The 20,663-nt window shown below is 41.5% G+C and overlaps 1 protein-coding gene across 3 annotated transcripts in view; it reads right to left on the bottom strand.

Annotated features, from left to right (window-relative positions):
• The window catches only part of atrnl1a (attractin-like 1a), a 345,015-nt gene that overhangs the window by 235,843 nt on the left and 88,509 nt on the right, over positions 1-20,663 (bottom strand). For all 3 annotated transcript variants that reach the window (XM_039784008.1, XM_039784009.1, XM_039784010.1), the window contains 3 exons: positions 10,044-10,231; positions 4,660-4,873; positions 3,860-4,051 (listed from right to left, as the gene is read on the bottom strand). In XM_039784008.1, the coding sequence (XP_039639942.1) occupies positions 3,860-4,051; positions 4,660-4,873; positions 10,044-10,231 (594 nt within the window). The remainder of the gene's footprint in view (positions 1-3,859; positions 4,052-4,659; positions 4,874-10,043; positions 10,232-20,663) is intronic.

Here is a 20,663-nt window from a genome sequence, read left to right as displayed (position 1 = left end):
CTTAAACTTTTCCAAACAAAAGATCAAGGAAAAGGATTAAAAACGAGCTTCACTTCCTTCCATTAAGTCTTCTGTCTAGGTTGCTTATCTGCCCATGGCTACTTGTTAAACGCACAATCATTAAGAGTCATAATCTGGAAGACTTTCATTTAAATAAATGTCTGGCAAGCAGGGCTGGACTGGCCATCGGGCATACCGGGCATTTTCACAGGGACTCTCAGGAAGGGAGGGAGGCTGTGTGTGTGTGTGTGTGTGTGTGTGTGTGTGTGTGTGTGTGTGTGTGTGTGTGTGCGTGTGTGCGTGTGTGTGTGTGTGTGTGTGTGTGTCTGTGTCTGTCTCATGTCATAACGATAACAAGCAGTTTGTCTGTAACATTAAAGTTAGTGGTTGTCAAGTAACCTAACTGCTTAAGCTTACATTGAAAATGCTAGCGGTTAGCCTGTTGGCTAGCTGAAGAGTCTGTGTGATCTCTAAAATCAGTGTTGATATAAGCATCAGTGTTCCTTGAATGGCTTAATTAGCTTCTCTTGTATTGGTGCTCTTTTCCAGGGCATGTACTACTCTCAGCTTTATTGTAGCTTTTAGGAAGGGTTATAGTTATGGTTATAGTATTTAGCAGACACTTGTGTCCAAAGCGACAAAATATGAATCTTACAATAGTTAAAATTAACAGTAAACTGTTTTTAAAGTTGCTAAGCCAATATTAAGCATACTAGTAATAATAACAATAATAACAATGCAATATCAAATATCAATAATAAAAAATAATAAATATACAAATCATAACTGTAAGAATGAATGAATTATTTAAGTGTAAGAGCAACAGATAAGTCTTGAGAACCCTCTTGAAGGATCCAAAACGATCACATGAACGCTGAACACTAGGCAACTCCTATCATAGAATGCACGCATATTTTAAGAGGACTGTCTGCAGGGAATGTGTCTGACCAATCACGGTGGGTGTGGGCCGCCTGGGCCGAAAAATGCCAGGGCCAATTTTTTGTCCCAGTCCAGCCCTGCTGGCAAGTCACCGTCTATCGCCGAATGAGGTAACACAAATGGTGGTTGAGCCTACACAAACATTCCTGCAAACATCTATGAACACAAACAGAACCACACAGAGACGCAGTGGTAAATCTGTCCCCCGGGAGGCGTACGTATGAGAGGAATGTTAACAGACAGCAGCGAGGACTTCATATTGAGTCAGTCGCGTCATTGGAGATGATCGATTTCCTGCCCTGTAGCTGTTGGAGTGTGTGTGTGTGTGTTAGTGTGTGTGTGTGTGTGTCCTGACTTCTGATAAGAAGGGGATCGATAGGAGTCTATAATGACTCCATGTTCACACAGCGTACTCTGGTCGCATCATCATAGGCATATATAGTGGCATCCCGAGGGGTAGTGGACGGACGATATATTCCCCTAGAAGGAGGTCATGGAAGTCCCAAAATGGCCACCTTCGTAAAGATTACATCTCCCACAGTGCAGTGGGAGGAGCGCAGGTGTTTGGGATAACTCATCAAGGCAGAAGGAGACTGAGGAGGGGAGAGTGTTTGAGTGAAGAGAACAAAGGAACACGTGGAGGAAGCATGGGAGGCTCTGCTAAAAAGGAAAGTAAGGTGTTGGGCTAAAAAACTGGACCCTGAGTTTTGGACTTTGGGAGTTCTGAATTTATCTGGAGGACTGTAGTGAAGGACAAACCTGGCTGAGACGGAGCTGAACATTTTTTTGTTTCCTGACCTTTTTTTGAGTTAGTTGAACAGTGGATTGTAGAAAATAAAAGCTCCAATCTTCTGTGATCACAGTTTGTGCTTGTGCTGATTTTACCCCCCACACGGTGTGTGTTTCGGAGAAAGCCCATCCCGACACTACAATATCTATCTATCTATCTATCTATCTATCTATCTATCTATCTATCTATCTATCTATCTATCTATCGCCACACATAATTTGACCTCTATGGTTTCTCATCCAACCGCTTTTGTCCCGTCATTACATAATATTCAAATGACACAAAGGTAACACATCTTACTTCCTCTCACTTCTGCATATTTAGCCTAAAAGCATTATTGTTTTTTGTACTTTTTTCCTTTTTCAAACAGCACATTGCAAATACTTTCAGTAGCCAAGTTAGTTGCCTGTCCTTTGCAACATATGGGAAAAAATAGCAAAGATCATACTTCTGTTAATAGTTGATACAGTCCGTTTGACTTCTGTCAAAAGCACTACGGCTTTTTCTTTTTTGGTGAGCAACTCCAAAAATTGTGCATGTCCTTTTCTAGGCTGTATACTAATATGTTCAGAAAAGAAAAAGTACTAAAATCTTCCGTAAAAGATGAAATGTGTCATGGCCTCTGCTTGACCTTTCCCTCTCTCTCAGTGTGTGTCCGAAACCGTTCCATCACGGAAATAGAGCACTATATAGTGTGTTCGCCATTGTGTAGTGGGGTTCAAATTCTCAGCTGGTAATTTCATTAACTACATAGTCCTCTAAAAAATACCCATAATGCACAGCTAATTGGAGTGTACCCTACATTTTACTCCCGTATACCACAATGCAACGCGGTCGTGTTTTCCCGGAGGAGGAGGAGAAGAAGAAGCAGAAGCACCCGCGAGAACTGAAAAGGAAAAATGGACCTGGCTTTCATTTATAAATGTAAGTCGTTGAAGTAGAAGCATTTTCCGTGTTTGACACGTTAGTGACCATAGCTTTTGAAGGTGTTATAAAGTAGTTTATTTACATGATGCTGGGCGCGCCCGCTTCCGTCACACAAATATTAAATATCTGGCGCATCTACATACTGACGCAACGATGTTTCGAAATTCAGCCTTGGTGCAGAATTACAGCCACTAGAGCCAGCCCCACAATGAGCTTTCCTTAGGATGTGCCATTTCTGTGTCTGTAGCTATTGAGGAGGAGAGAGGGGGGGCAAGGTGGAGGGTGGGGGTGTGGCATTGACCAACTGCCACTTTGCTCGTTTGAAAGCCATGATGTCTCTCTCTCTCTCTCTCATGGGTGGGCCAAATTCTCTGGGTGGGCAAAGCGGAGAAAGGGGAGGTAACCTTGCTCCTTATGACCTCATAAGGAGAAGATTCCTGATTGGCCCATCTGAGCTTTCATTTTCTCAAAGTCAGAGCAGGATACCCAGGGCTCGGTTTACACCTATCACCATTTCTAACCACTGGGGGACCATAGCCAGGCTGGGGGAAACGCATATTAATGTTAAAAAACCTCATGAAGTGAAATTGTCATGCCATGGGACCTTTAATATACACTAAATAGGGAATAGCGAGTGAGTGAATGAGGGAACGGTTTCAAACACAGCTTCAGTGTGTGGGTGTGGCGGACTACTGAAGCAGCCAGGTGTGCCTGACCTGAGTGGAGCTTCAACCGCTGCCTCCTATTCTGCAACCGAGCCTGCCTACAAAGACTCTGCACTGCTACACTCACGTAGCCACAACGTTGCTCACACTGACTCCAGCCTGGCACACATTACTCCTGGCTACCCCCTTTCAGGATTCCCAACTTCCGTTCCGTACCTTTTGGATGTAGTTCACTCCCTGCTCTCAATATTTAAGTTTGTAATAAATAATCCTTCAAACTATACTCCTGCCCTCCCTGTGTCTTGTTCTTGGGATTTCTAGCTCCGCCGTAAAAAAATATAACAGAAAAGAACTTAACGTCATGTGTGTTAAATGTCTATGGGTCCCTGTAGCTGGTCCAGATAGTGTCTGACAGCTTCTTTTAGACTTGTAGTTTCAACTACATAGTGCATCATATTACAGTAAATTCATGTTTTCCATGTTCTATAATGTTAATTCAGAAAATCCCCCCCCCCTGTTAAGAGTCTCCCCGTCTCACCAGCACAGTCCTGGGTCTGCCACTCCAGACACTGTCCGTAGGGGAAGGAGATGACGTACGCCGAGGAGTCGACACAGCGCTGCGTACTGCTGCACCACATGCACTCCATGGCCTGGCTGGTGCAGTTGGCGCAGCTGGTGCGCAGAGAGCAGGGCGTCCTACAGGGACGAGCGCTTTGACTCTGTGGACTCCCTGAGCAACGAGACAAATTGAGAAAGAAACAAAGGTTTAGATAGTTGGATGTGAGATTAAACCGCCCCTATTATGCTCCTTTTCAGCGTCCTATTTGTACTCTTGCGGTGTCCTAGAGTAGGTTTACATGCTTTGATGTTCAAAAAACATATTAGGTTTCTCAAACTGGCCACTGCTGCCGCTCCTCTGCCTGAAACACTCATGTCTGAGCTCCTGGCCCACCTTCCTGGAAAGCCCAGTCTGCTCTGATTGGGGTGTGCTGCCCATTGGTGCTGCCTGAGCACCAACGGGCAGCACGCCCCACAGCACATATGAAAAACTGGGCTGGCTTTCTCCATCAATGACATCATCAATTGAGGAATTTCAAACAGGAATGTGGGCGAGCCGTTTTCAGGCAGTTAAGGATAAGTCCAGTGTGTGGGAGAGAAAGCTCCATTTGCAGTGAAATGGTTTTTTTTTGTATTTTGTCTTATACATCTATTACATACACAAATAAACTATATAACACACTAAATCCCCCCCAAAAAAGCATATTAGAGGCTCTTTGAGGTCATTTACTGAAGAATTTTAGTTTAGAGCTCAATATAGCCCGAGACAGAGGTTCTCACCGGCAGGTTTTTCACAGATGAGGCCGTCGGTGGTGGCCGTGCAGGGGTTGGCTTTAAGACCAGCCACCTGGGCCCGCTCCAGGTAGGCACAGAAGCCCGAGTCGCTGGGCTCTCCGGGCAACCATCGCAGGCTGGTGTTGGTGAAGGGGGACGCGTCCTCCCAGCCCCAGTACGACACGTTGATCTTCCTCAAGCCAACCCAGGGAGATAAAGTCTGTGGGGAGAAGAAAAGAAGGAGATAGATATTATCTCCATGCTGGCATGTATTATACCTGATTTGACTGTAAATTTAAAGTGCTCATATTATGCTTTTTGGCTTTTTCCCTTTCCTTTATTGTGTTAGATATCTTTTTGTGCATGTTATAGGTTTACAAAGTGAAAAAGCCCAAAGTCCCCCCCAAAGGGACTTACCATCTCCAACAGAAAACACTGTTCACCAACTGCTCCAAACAGCTCTATTGTAGTCCAGCCTTTACTTCAGAGACAGACGTGGTCACTTTGTAACACACGTTATAATGCTCGCCTAGCTGCTAGCGTGGCACGCCCTCATACTCTGCTTCTGACTGGCTAGTAGTCCTTACCTAGCTACTGTCAGGGCAAGCCCTCATACTCTGCTTCTGACTGGCTAGTAGTCCTTACCTAGCTACTGCGCATGTGCAACTCCCAACAAAGAAGTGTGAGGTCTCACTCTGTAGCTAAAACAGAGAGCTCAACACACTGGGTGAAAAGAGGAGCTGCAGCAATGTGCAGTACAACAAAAAGTGTTTTTTGAAAATTAAACCATGTAAACCTATTCTGATATAACCTCATAATTATGAACCTGAAAATTAGCATAATATGAACACTTTAAGATATGTTGTAGAAGGTGAAGTAAAAAAAAAAAACTGAGCTAAACTGTCCTAATATACACCGTCCGTCTGATATCTCAGCCAGAAAAAGCTGCTTCTGCAACTTTTCTTCACCATTTCCTCTAAAATGAAGAGGCCGAGCGTAATTTTTCAATGTAAAAGGTTTTTGTTCGGTGTTACTTACTGGTGTAAACAACTCAAAGTATCTGCAAAATCTAGGTTCACTTTTCTCACAATGCTTTTGGGACTCCCGGTTCCCAAAGAGAAAAGGGTTTAACCGTGTTTATTGTACTCTAATATAATATCAGAGGAGGAGAGTCAGTCTGGACATGTTACATACAGAGAGATGTAACATGAGATCAACCTGAGAGAAATCGCAGAAATACAGACAGCAACCAATTTCGGAGACAAACGTGATAAAAGCCACTTTAAAATATCCCTCCAGTAACACAAATATTAATAGAATGCAGAGGAAATGCAATGATTAAAGCTGCAGAACAGCCAGAGTTGCTAAAAGACCAAATGGTAAACAGCCATAGATCCTGATAAACCTCAGATAGCCTACAGTACTACTTGTATCTTTTAATCTGTTGTAGCTTTGTTTTAAAAGAAATAAAGGACAATAATGAACCCTAATTGTATGCAGCTCAAATGGACAGTGTCCTAGAATTGTTAAAGAATAAAAAATAACACAACAATAGTAACAAAACTTGATGTTTGAGCAAAGAAACTGCATAATAATACTAAAATGAACAACTACGTCGGGGTCCACGTAGTGTAGAAACTGAGAAGCAGTCTCCTCTTGCCAAGAGAAGCCACACAGCTTAGAACTCTGAACAGTAAACGTGTTTTACATGAAAGTGGATCCTAAATAAAACCTTCTGCAGAATAATTTAATTGTTATGAAAGCAGAAACTCTTCAGATTCACAGCATTTACTAATTGAGGGGAGTAATTCTAGCAGCCAACACTTGAATTATTTGCTGAGAAAACAAGTGTTTATTTTTTTTTTTAAATACCCATAAGGATTAGAAAGTTTAATTTTTTTTAGAAATGATAAAACTATTTTCCCACCGCTGTCATTTCTTTTCTAAGAACATCCAAAAGGATTATACGCTGTGTCTGTGTGTATTTATGCCTGCATGTGCACCCAATTTCACTTCTACTCAGCAGTTTCGAAAATCCTCTGCATCTGGTTGGTGTCTGGTAATTTCATTTGCAGAGAAAGCAAATTAATGCTGAGGTGATCTCAGCTATTTGAATGACAACGAGAGATGAAAAAGCATCAAAAGGTCAATTAAAGTGCCCATAATATGAAAGAAAAAAAAAATCACTTTTTCTGGGATTTTATGCTGTGTCTCAGGTGCTTCTACACTAGAGTCCGGATCGGGCCGAATTTTTCTGTCCGAGCCCGGCCCGCGTCCGACAGAGCCGTGACCGAACCCGGGCCGAGCCCAACAGGCATTAAGATATTAATGTCCGAGCCCGACCCATTTTTTTCTCATACTAATGACGTATGTACGTTTGTTTGTGTGGAAAGCCCGCTTTTATTAAGCAACTGTAGGAAGGCATTCAGAAATGTCAACAGATGGGACATCAGCGCACACGGGGCAACAACGTACGTTAATAAGCTGTTAAAATGTTTTAACAATGTGTTTTCAATGTGTTAACCTTTCCTGCTTGCTTCGTTTCCGACCGTGATCAGAAAACCAGGGGAGACTGCTTACCTCCAGGGCCGACATTATAAAATGAATAACGTCGGGGTTAAAATCCTGTTTCTGGTGAGACAATGAATGAACTTGGCTTTCAGTCTGGGGTTTATTTCGGACACCGCACACACTGTGTACAAAACTTAAACTTATTCTATCTACAACACGTCTGCTTCCTCTTTCTCTATCTCTCTTCTGTCCACTTTCCACAAGCACTGAGCTCCCTTAAAAAGGAGCCGCAGCACCATTTTACAACAAATGCCTTATCGCGCTCATGTGACCGAGCCCAACCCGAACCTGACCATCATTTCTAAATATCTGTCCAAACCCGGCCCGGCCTGTCGGGACCCGTCCGGCTCGGTTCGGGTATCCATGCCTTATTCCACACACACACACAAACTTTGAAAAAAATCCATCCATGCTGTTTTGAGTGAGATACGGTTTCTGAATGTGTCCTGTCTTCAGTCTCCGGGTGAGCTGTTCAAAATCTGCACGGCTTTCTACGTCACTAGCCGAAACGAGGGGGCTAACAGTTCTCAATGGCAAAACACTGTTACAGCACACACAAATTCACCCTAATCTACAAAATAAATTGTATAGAACTACTTCCATGTCCCTGTCCTGCAGGTATTCCACTGTATTGGAAGTGCGCCCTCGTTTAGAAGAAGTCTCCCGGCTAATCCTGCCTTGTACAGGCCGAAGCTGGAGAAACAGCTAGCTAGCTCATGTGATCCTTACCTAGCTACTGAGCATGTGCGACTGACAAAAAAGACGTTACAGAAATTGAGAGGTCTCACTCTGTAACTAAAACAGAGAGCTCAACACACAGGGTGAAAAGAGGTGCTGCAGCAATGTGCAGTACAACAAAAATATGGTGTTTTTGAAAATTAAACCATGTAAACCTATTCTGGTACAATCTCAAAATACAATTATGAACCGGAAAATTTGCATAATATGGCCGCTTTAAATAACACCGAATCTACAAAAACAGACATTTTCCTACAACGCTGTGTTCTCTTTCTTCCTCTGTGTTCAAATGTTTGCTCACATTTCTCCAGACGTTGCACATTTATCAAAAGGTCTGTCTGTGAGCGGTCACACATGTTAGGGTCTCGAATGCTATTTCCACCATAAACATTACAAGCGGACAGTTCAATCCGTGTAATAGGTGATTCATTTGGTAAACAGCTCATTGAGAAGCAGCTGTTTGAAGAACCACACATGAATGTGTGATACTTTAAACATTAACATCCCGTCACAGGTTCTCTTTTCAAACATCTGGGTTTACTACAAGGAAAAGTGATGATGAAGCTGATGTGTGTGCTTCATGGTGGGCTTGGAAGGATTAGTTCTGTTTATTTTGTGTGCCTTGAAGCCAGATCAGAAATATCCTGGTGAGAAATGTAAACTGCTTGGTGCTGTGAAAATACTTTTTGACATGGCTGAACGTGAATATCAAACAACCTAAAGCCAGAAGAGAGTTCTGCAAAATTGCAACATTATTTCAACATTTCTTAGTGTATGACTTTTCACATCAAAACGGTGTTTTCATGCACATGTTGATGCCATCACAAAGCCACACTGCCGGGTTCTCTCATTGGTTAGATGTTGATGTACGTTCATGTTAAATAATTCAACTTTTATGATCTTGAGACAACGCATGCCTCTAGGCATCTAATAATAAATAACTTTATATTTACGATGTTAAGTAACACATTGTCTGGCATTTTATAATACATCACAATGTCACAGAAGCAGTATAATTTACATGATATCACTTAATGAACTGGATATCAGCCCAGTTGTCAACATCAATCAGCATGACATTACAGTACTCCATTCTCTGCAGGAAATATAAATATGAAAGGCAGCTGAAAGCTAAAGTTACATTAAGATGCAGCTATTTAATTAGACTATACCTCTGCATTGTGGTACTGTAAAGCATTTGCATTTGTTTCCTTCCTCACTTTCAATATGAAATACTTCTTTTTTTAAGTCTGTTTTAATGCTTAAGTGCAATAAGTGCTTAAATGTCATATAGGCCTACGATTAGATGGTACTGGTTCGCCTCCTCTCCATACTGGCACTGAGGTCATCACCTTACAAATGTGAGTCAAAGGAAAGAGATACAAGACATGTTCCTTAAAAAAAATGCATTATGAAACCTAACAGTCCGACTTAAGACAAATTAAGTGGCTACCCTCCAAAGTTAGTATTTCCAGTATGAATTCCCTCTTTGTGTTTCAAAGACGGGTTCCTTCGCTGTGCTGCCTAGGGGGGACAGATCCACAAAGAGGTAATTTCTCAATAAAAAGACTAACTTTGGAGAATATCCACTTCATTTGTCTGACTATTGAAGCCTCTTTAGCTTCAGCAGAGCTTCAGAATGATTTTTTGCACAGGGGCTGTTTATTTTGTTTTGCATTGGAGCTGAACTGGGATGGGATTAATTGATTACCAGTATGAACAGGGACATATCCGTAGCTATTTCACGTATTTGCATGTGAGAATTTGAAATTATACTAACCATGCATGGTATTAGTATTGGTGATAAGAGCCGAGTATGAAGGGTTACAAACCTTTACTTTTAACTGTTTAAACCTTTACAAATACTTTTTCTAAGCTTATATTGAATTGGATGATCTTACCTAACACATCTTAAGTTTGGCTTTTATATCATAAATGGCAATGGTGTGTAAACCACAGCAATTGTTCAAGGCAGAGAAGCCAGAGTGGAAAATAAGGATAGTTTTGACCAACACTGTTAGCATGCAGGAATCCTGTCACCTTTATTTTATTTATGAATTTTTTTATTTTAGACCACCCACCTTGTCTTGCAGCTGGTATTTTTGTAGCTCTTCCAGAACAAAATTGACTTGTTTGTCTGTGAGCAAAGAGGCAATATTTCCTCCCAGGTTTTTGCAGTAGTGCTGGGCGTTATCATAGCTCTCACTGCTGGAGTTGATCCTCAGGCAGGCCTCCCCGACATGGTGCCAGCCTTCGCCACACAGCTGGCCTGCACACAAACGCACACTTTCAGTACACATGTTAACATTAATTCTTAGTCATTAGACTAAAAACACAAGAATCAAGTCTGCTAGCAACTGTGTACTCCGTCAACGCTCACACAATAAACTCGAAGCACAGCTAACATTGGAATGCTACAATGCTAATGTTAGGATGCCTATACATTAGCACTTTAACATTTGCCTACAGTTTTAGCACTTTATGCTAATGCTTGGTTTATAGCCGAGTATGCTCATTTTTGGCTTATGTTTAAAATGTTACCATGCTAGCATGACTACAGTTAGACTTTTAGCATTCCATTTAGCTTTAGCTTGTAATGTTTCGTATGTTAACAGCTTGATGATTAGCATGTTGCAGTAAATTTAGCATGTCATCGCGATAGGGAGTAGGCTACTTATACGTTTTTGCATGCTATTACCATATCAAGTTATTATGCTAACAGGTCTATAGTTAGCCACAATGATTAGAATGTTAGCTTGCCAACACATAGTTTGTTATGTTAATGTTCATAGCAACTTATCCTGTTACATTTATCAACTGGTAAGAAGGCAGAATCAGCAACCAAATACAAAAAGGCAAATATGGGGAGGCTGTTGACAAAGACGAGCAGAGGACAAGCTTTCAGAAAGACGCATGCTGCTGGCTGAGGGCTGGTTTTATATGTGTCAATGACTGGTATATGTAGACTGACTAACTAATGAGTTAGTGAGGGCAGGTGTGCAGGTAGGTGGGCAGTCAGTGGAAACTCACTGAGGGCAACTAGTGGACAACAGGGGAATGACACTGCAATTTAAAGCCTGACCCCAGTTTTTCAAAAAATGTAATCTGGATCAAATTGATCCGGATTTGGAAATCCCATGTTTTGCTATCCAGGATCACCTGATCCATCTTAATTTCATGCCAGTTTTTTAAAGGAACATGGGATTGGATCACTGTGATCCAAATACCAAATTTCAGGATTACCAAATCCTGTTTAGAGCCTTAAATGGAACCAACAGTGTAGCCTACTGGCTTAGCAAAGAACAACAGGTAGGCAAAATACCGGTGGCCACAAATAGCCAAACAGAAACACTGTAATAAACAGAAACATTTTACATTCCTTATTTTATTATAATGTTAAATAACAAAAGAAAAGCAATACTATCTAATAGTCAAAAATCATTTACAGGACAGATACCAGCTCTTTCCATCTCTGCCTTTAGGAGATGTATCTCCATCTGCACTTTTTTTCTGCTACAGTTGGGTAAGAAAGATTTGTTCTTTACCCAGTTCAATTAGTACTTCTGCTCTTTTGGTTTCCTGTTTCAGAAGCAACTCATAGCTGTCACCATCCTGGTTTGTAGCTGTAGTTAATGAAGGACATGCAATTAGAGATGTAATTGTGAGAAATTACTTTTAACTAGACTATTGAATGACTGAGTATATTTGTTGTTGTCATTGCCATTAATATACTGTGGAATTATAGAGCAACAGTGACATTTTTTTTAATTTATTTATATTTTATGTTTTATGATATCTCATTAGATGTGACATGCTTCTTCAAATATGAAGACATTTATATATCAGAAGTAAAGTGATTTAGTGATCATTCACTTAAAAAAACCCTCTGATTTTATTTTGTTCGAAAAATCAACTGAATCCACCCTTCTGATGGGATCAGGATAATCCTGTTTTTTTGGATCAAATAGATCCCAAAGCGAGTTCAAAGTTTTGAAAAACCCAAAGGGCAGGTTTGATCCAGATCAAATGTAAAATCGGATTAAATGCTCTAATCTTAGTTCGGAATCCCTCTTTTGCTTTTTAAAAACCCATTTCAAAGATTTGATCCAATCCGTGAGCTGAAATCCACTGGATTACTTTTGAAAAACTGGGCCCTGGAAAATAACCCTGCTGCCAGAATCAACAGGGGCCAGTTGTTCAAAGGTAATCTGATCGGATCGGATTGGATCAAATCTTGAAAATGGGTTGTTCAAAAGGGAAAGAAGGATTCTGAAATCTGATTAGATTACAGAATCCAATCCTAGTTTTAATCTGGATCAAACCTTCAGTTTGTGTTGTTCAAAACTTGTCAGTAGGATTTGGATAACTTTGATCCAAAAAAACAGGATTATCCTGATCCCAACAGGGTGTAGGATTTCAAGGTGGATTCCAGGAAGAAAATGTAGTAAAACTTTAAAATTGGTCAAATAATACATCTGTATCATGTAGTGGATATACTTTTATTTATATTTTGCACTTGACTTGTGTAACCGTTGTAACGTAGATGAAGTAGACATAGGCTACCAATTAAGCTATTCAGTATAGTAAAGTAAAAATAAAATAAAAATAGAAATGATCTTGTCCCCATGTCTAAACGAGAAAGTGAAAGAGCAGAAGCACAGATCGTCCTGGCAGAGGAACAAATCAAGCTGACCAAACTTCAGCAAACCAAAGCCAAACTTCAGATCTGCCTCCTAAAAGCAGGGCTTGGAGATGATGGTCTCTCCTCCTCAGATGAAGAAGAACCCTGAACAGTCTTTATTTTGTTAACTATTGGACATTTAGCCTTTTGTTTTGTTTTTAAGACATTTTCAAAATATCCACAATATATTTGTTAATGTATATTTGTTTTTATTTGTTATAACTCAGATGAGGGGTCATAAAAGAAATTATGAATGGAAGTGGATGGTTATGTTATTTTTGTGTTTTGTCTCAAAATAAGAAACACTTCCAGTGACCCCATGTTGGCTGTCCTACCTGTTCTTTACATAGCTGGTAGCCCACATTGTGATATGTTGTCCCATTTAGAGCACTGGTAATCCGGATTTGGTAATCTTGAAAACTGTCTATCTGGATCAGGGTGATCCAATCCAATGTTGCTTTGAAAAACCGGCATAAAAGACGGATTACCTGATCCTGGATAGCAAAAAATGGGATTTCCAAATCCGGATAATTTTGATCCAGATTAAATGTTTTGAACAACTGGCCCAAGATGATTGAACAGCTTTAAAAGAAAAAAAATACGTTGTGTTATTGGTTGATGAATAACACTTTATTAGTTACTAAATATTCACATCAGTAGACAAAAGTAATACCCATGAGTATTAAAAGATCTGTTGCAATAAAAAAAAAAATAATAAGACTGGCAGACAAACTCAAAATGCATATACACGCTCATTATTGTTATCAGGATCACTTGGTAGCTTCTTGAGACTATAATAGCAGAGGCCATTCAATTAACCAGGATGAAAGGGAAGAAAAAGCCATTCTGCCTCCACTGAACACCGCTGTTTATTTTGGACTCCAGGACTGATTACATTCACAGGCCCATAATGGCTTCCATCACCAACCTTTACATGCTGCAGAAAAGAAAATACCTGCTTTCTTTATTTTTTTTCCCCCTACGCAATAGCAATGGGCAACAATCAACCAAAACCGAGAGCAGAAAGGCAGATGAAGGGTAAAAAAAAAGGAGGAGTAAAAAAATAAATAGATAGATTAGGTTACAGCCTTTGTGTAAAAGCAGAGATAAACATGTCAGGCCATTTAGCATAATTAGTCATAACATGGTGTCTAAAGAAAAGGCCACAGCTGCCACGGTGGTGGAGCTACTTTCCATTACCCCGGCTCATCTTAGCCCCACTATTACTGCAAATGTATCTTCACAGAAAATCACAGGATCTTTGTTTCATGCCTTGTCGCACTAATGGACTCAGAAACACACACACACACACACACACACACACACACACACACACACACACACACACAAAGACATACTAATTTCATCAGTGTGACCAGTGACCCTTTGAAAGGCCCTGTCCTAAATGGCACTGTTACTGTTCACAAATACAAAGACTGGAGAAGGGACAGCATAAACTGAACCACGATACGCATGTTGGCACCAGCTGCCAAAACACAGAGAGTCAAAGAATCGACGGTGCGACATGAGAAAGTTCAGCACGTTTAGTTAGCTTAGTTGGGTTGGGTTTAGGAAAAGAAGAACGGGACGGTTGGGTTTAGGAAACGTGACATGCGGGACACAATACCCGCTCTCCTGGGTTAAAGTCCTGTGTTGTATAACGCATCCACCCCCCCAACCAACCTCCCTATGCAGATTTTCGGCTTTTATACTACTCTCTACCGTAGTCGCTCTTAATGCTACGTCATCTTCAAATACACGTGTAGCTGCTGCTCTCCCCGGTGCGTTCTACACACACACTGAAGGGCGCTTTTTGTGTCGTATCTGACGCTGGCAGCCACTGCCCAAACATCCGTATTTTAAGAGTTCGGAGTGAGAAAGGGTTGGCTCACTGTAATGCTTGGGAGCATCTCTGCGAAACACAAAAATAGGAATGGGACATCCTTAAATATCTTTCACTTACATTAGGGCTGCAGAGCTGCACGGGCGAATACTTGACCAAGACCAAACTTTGCCTTTTGTACGAAGATCAACAGGATCAAAAAGCCAAACAATCCATCAGGATGCATGGCTGGGGATTATTCTGGACTCGTTGGATGACCACAGAATAGAGTGATAACGCAATCCAAATCCCAGTAACCTTTGATTCAGGGCTTTGCAGGTCAAACGGTATCTACTGTGCATGTGTAGATTTAAACTGGAACTTTAACTGTGCTTATACGTGCCTCAGGCCCAAAGTCCATGTCGACGTTAAAAGGATGTTAAAATAATGAGTATATGTAATCTCTCTAAAAGAGAACGTTTTAACGCATTTAGCCCAGATTGAGATATATAGGCTTTATTATTTATGGGATCACAACCCAGTGATTCAGATGTATAGGCTACTATTTAGTGCTGTCAGTTAAACGCGTTATTAACGGCGTTAACGCAAACCCATTTTTATCGCAAGATTAACGTTTTTTTTGGCCTAGCAAACTTTTTTTTCACATGCTGTTGCAACAACTAGTAACGTTAGAAAAACTACAACACCATACCGGATCTAGCTGGACCGGAAACACAACAACAGGCACGCCACACACACTTGTTTGGGCTTGCGAGCCGGCCAAAGAGTAGTAGGCTAACGTTAGGTTTTGAGTGGATGGCGAGCGCGAGACACCGAAATGGATGCCAGTAAGATTCTGAATGGAAAGTTTACTTTTAAAAAGTTGCCAAATGGTTCCATTGACAAGACCAAAGTGATGTGTGTGTGTGTGTGTGTGTGTTTTGTCGTTGTGAACTGAGCTATCATCGCAGCACGTCCAGTCTGAAATACCACTTGATGGCCAAGCACACAGCTGATGGCAATTCTCCGTCCCCTCGTCAAAGCCAGGCGACAAAAGCTCAAAGCAAGCCGATCCACTTTTCCATGTTGATAAGAGCATTAAAATGAGAAAAAATAATGGGACAAAAAGAAATCAAAGGACATTTAGAATAGATAAAAATGTGCGATTAATTGCGAGTTAACTATGACATTAATGCGATTAATTGCGAGTTAACTATGACATTAATGCGATTAATCGCGATTAAATATTTTAATCGTTTGACAGCACTAATACTATTTCACCTCATCTGAACGACAGAGTTCATAACAAACCAAAGTGGGGGGATTATGTGTACCAGGCTACGGGGGGGCCTGCACAGAAGAAAGGGAGCAAACACAATACCAACCTCTGCTTAAAGCTACTGCAAACGTCCAACTCATAGCAGAGAAAGCTAGCTTGCAGCGCCTTAGGACAATACAACACAGCACAGGGGCAGGATCATTTGTGGTTTGAAATAGTGAGGGTATTTCCTTTGCCCTTAGTCATGCTGGCGCCAAAGTCAAACTGAGAACAGCTCTAGCTAACGGCTCCATAGCAGCGTGGAGTGCAGCACGGAGGACTTTGTGGACTCAAGTTTGTTAGTCAGCCAGGGAATCCATATTCAGAACATCCAGTAAACATGTCTAATTGGCCTACTTCCCTTTGCAGCTGAGTGATGAGTGTGTGTTAATGAATGCGTGCTAATCCTCTCTGTGTACATGCCTGCTTAGAGGTATGAGAGTGTTTGTAGAAAACACTAATAGAATGCAGCCAGTTAGTGTGGGAACATGCAAATGCTCCCAAACGGCGTGTGTCTGTTGTACTTTATGTTTAACAGAGCGCAGCACTACCCTCAACAGCTTTGAAAAGTAGGTTCATTCACAACAGAGATGATGCTCGCCAGAGAGACTGTGAAGGTGACACTGCCAGACGCTCAGCGATGTGTCAATCGACAGTATTCAAGTCGCACAAAAAGATCCACACTGCTTTTATCGAACATTTTGTGCATGCATGCATGCATTTGTGAAACTGTTTATGTGAGTCTCTGTGCTACAGAAGAGGATTAGGGTCCACGTGGAAAAAAAATTTATTTGAGTTCTGAGTTTGTCATCAGAATTCTGACTTTAAACTAAACGTTTCACACGTGGGCCTAATCCTTTTCCATATCGTGCGTAGATCCTCAAGGCTGTTTTCATTTTTGCTGCATAATGCCTCAATCTGCCTAAGGAAGCAGCTCAGGAACTCAGGTGCCAAGTCGCCAAAAAAACAAAAAAGTCTCTCTCCGGAGATTTACTCGGAATAAAACGAGCGCCATGAATTTTATTTGAGACAGGTGCTGAAGAAATCGACTGAAAAGAGTCACTAAATGGGCGCCTGGGTGGCTCACGTGGTAGAGCGGGCGCCCATATGCAGAGGCTCAGGGTTCGAGTCCGACCTGCGCCCATTTGCTGCATGTCTTCCCCCTTTCCTTTCTACAGCTGTCCTGTCTATTAAAGGCTAAAAAAAATGCCCCCCCAAAAAAAAAAAAAAAGACTCACTAAATGAAATACTAATTTGTCGTATCGCCAAAGATTATTTTCGTTCTCACACTCCCCATGTCTGTTGGATCAAGCCATCACCAGGCTGATATTGTGCATTCTGATCCAGATAGAGAAATCTTAAGGAGGAAAACATATGTTTTGTGCAACTGCTGTGTGCGCACTCATGATGATGTGTGTGCAATCGGTGTGTGGCACACTCCATGGTGGAAGAAGTATTCAGATCCTTTACTTAAGTAAAATGACTAATACCAAACTGTACACATACATACACATACTCAGTTACAGGTGAAAGTCCTGCATTGAAAATGTTACTTCAGTAATCATCAGGGAAAATATACGTTGAGTATTAAAAGTAAAAGTACTCAATGCAGAAAAATCCTCACATTTTAGAAAGTAGAAGCGATAAAACAGTTCCGTCAATCAACTAAGTGTGTAATGGTCTAATCATTTCAGCTGTAATTGTAGGCCTTTATATTGTTGGAAAGTTTAATATAAAAAAAATCGGATTTTATAAAGTTCAATGTGCTGTGTGTGCAAAAATCCTAATTTGCAAAGTAACTAATAACTAAAACTGTCAGATTAATGTAGTGGAGTAAAAATAGAATGTGGCATCAAAAGAAAAGACTCAAGTGAAGCACAAGTACCTTAGACTTTTACTTAAAGTGCTCATATTATGCTTTTTGGCTTTTTCCCTTTCCTTTATTGTGTTATATACCCGAATATAAGACAATCCTGAATATAAGATGACCCCCCCCCCCCATTTTCCAGACTTATTTTTGGGAAAAAAAGAGATTTTTGTGGAAAAAATCTGGTTTTCAAAAGAACATAATTTTATTGGAAAATTCTAGTGATAATTCATTGGAAAAAAACATTTTAACACCATTCATTAAATATTTGGATTAAGTTGTCACAAAATAAAGTGCACTCATGTCAATGAGTTCAGAAATGAATGAATGAGTGACAAAAATTAACACCCTTTTCAAAAAAATGCAATAATTATGTAGGGCCTAGGCCTATGTATGTATGTAATTGTGGTACTGTGAATAGAATAGATAGAAAATAACCATCTGCTTTTAATCAAACACATCTGACATTAAAGTCTTGAAACAAACCAAACTGTGGGGTTGCAATAAGAACAGCAGTGCAAATGGGCCTTTATGCTGCACATTAAACTAGGCCTATTCCTCACAGAGATCCCCTGCCTCGCTGTGCTCACTCTCACTGTCATCACTATCATGATGCTCCACGAGCCCCTCCCACAGAATGTCATCCTCGCTCCCATCAAGGGCATTTGATATGCAGCATTTCTTAAATCCATGAATGATGCTCTCCTGGCTTATGGCATCCCATGCTTGGAGGATCCAAGTACAGAGCAGATGCACTGCTGGCTTCTGAAGTTTTCCAGTAGGCGTTAGTGAGTGATCGCCTGACAGGAGCCACTCAGTGTACCTCTTGCGCAGATTATCCTTGAATGACTTGTTGACGACTACATCCAATACCTGTAGCTGGCTTGTCATCCCCCCCGGTACGATCACTAGATCGCCGTTCATTTTCCGCAACTGAGTTTTGACGGGCTCCGTCGAGTGTCTGCGGAATGCATCCAAAACGAGCATATCTCTCTTCTTATGAAGCGCACCGCGGCGCCTGCCCCACACTACCTTGAGCCAGTCCACTACCAGGTCAGTGTCCATCCAGCCCTTTTCCTGGGCACGTACGATAATGCCAGCTGGCATCGTCGCCTTCCGCATAGTCTTGCGTTTCTAAATCACATACAGGGGAAGTTTGGTCCCATCAGCGAGACACGCCAACATTACAGTGATTCGTTTTTTTTTCATTTCCAGTAGATTTGATTTGTCCCCTTTCTTGGCAACAGTGACAGATGTTGGCATGTCAAAACACACTGGTGTTTGGTCAGCATTCCCTATCTGATCCAGGGGGCATGAGTGAGTTTTCCTCAGTTTAAGCACATATCGCTGAAAAGACAGCAACTTCTCCTCGAAGTCTGAGGGCAGGCGCTGGGCCAGACTTGTTCTACGACGCAGTGTCAGCCCTTATCATTCGTGTACACCACCCAGTGCTAGTTTTGAATGCATTTGTCGGTATGTTCAGCTCCTTGGCTAACTCCAGAGCCCTCAGCCGAATGATTTCTCTTGTGATTGGCATCGCATCTCGACGTTTTTCTATCACATATTCATAGATTCTATCATCAAGTTCTGCAAACTTGCCACTTTGAGGTCCACGGAAAGCTTTCCTTTGGCTGTTGGTATTTTTTAGTCGTTCTTTAATAATAGTAATAGTAATAGTAATTACATAGCCTATTGTGTTGGCGCCCTCTACTGTTTCCCCCTGCTTTCTACCTTTCCCCCCGTGATTTTGTCTATATCGCGAATATAAGACGACCCCCCCATTTTTCAGCCTATTTTTAGGACAAAAACCTCGTCTTATATTCGGGTATATACGGTATATCTTTTTTGTGCACGTTATAGGTTTACAAAGTGAAAAAGCCCAAAGTCCCCCCCAAAGGGACTTACCATCTCCAACAGAAAACACTGTTCACCAACTGCTCCAAACAGCTCTATTGTAGTCCAGCCTTTACTTCAGAGACAAACGTGGTCACTTTGTAACACACGTTATAATGCTCACCTAGCTGCTAGCGTGGCACGCCCTCATACTCTGCTTCTGACTGGCTAGTAGTCCTTACCTAGGTACTGTCAGGGCACGCCCTCATACTCTGCTTCTGACTGGCTAGTAGTCCTTACCTAGGTACTGTCAGGACACGCCCTCATACTCTGCTTCTGACTGGCTAGTAGTCCTTACCTAGGTACTGTCAGGGCACGCCCTCATACTCTGCTTCTGACTGGCTAGTAGTCCTTACCTAGGTACTGTCAGGGCATGCCCTCATACTCTGCTTCTGACTGGCTAGTAGCCCTTACCTAGCTAGCTAGATTTCAAAATACTCATGTTAGTTTATAAGTCACTAAACGGTTTAGGACCAATTTACCTTTCGAATCTGCTACTACACTATGAGCCGTTGAGATCCTTGAGATCATCCGGGACGGGTCTGCTTGCCATACCCAGAGTCGGAACAAAAAAGGGGGAAGCTGCGTTCAGCTTCTACGGTCCCAACATCTGGAACAAACTTCCGCTAAACTGTAGGTCGGCACCTAATCTCAGCTCTTTTAAATCAAGGCTGAAGACCTTTCTTTTTAACACTGCCTTTTCTTAATTCATTTTTGTATTTAAATTTAAAATGTTATTCTTTATTCATTCATGAACTGTTTCTTCATCTGTTCCCAATTTGTATGATATTTTTAACTCTATGTCTCTATGTCTTGTGTAAAGCACTTTGAATCGCATTGCTGCTGAATTGTGCTATACAAATAAAATTGCCTTGCCTTGCCTTGCCTTACTGTCAGGGCACGCCCTCATACTCTGCTTCTGACTGGCTAGTAGTCCTTACCTAGGTACTGTCAGGGCACGCCCTCATACTCTGCTTCTGACTGGCTAGTAGTCCTTACCTAGGTACTGTCAGGGCACGCCCTCATACTCTGCTTCTGACTGGCTAGTAGTCCTTACCTAGGTACTGTCAGGGCACGCCCTCATACTCTGCTTCTGACTGGCTAGTAGTCCTTACCTAGC

Source organism: Perca fluviatilis, chromosome 19 (genome assembly GCF_010015445.1).
Source record: "Perca fluviatilis chromosome 19, GENO_Pfluv_1.0, whole genome shotgun sequence".
Lineage (NCBI taxonomy): Eukaryota > Metazoa > Chordata > Actinopteri > Perciformes > Percidae > Perca > Perca fluviatilis.
This window is presented reverse-complemented; position numbering and strand designations above follow the sequence as displayed.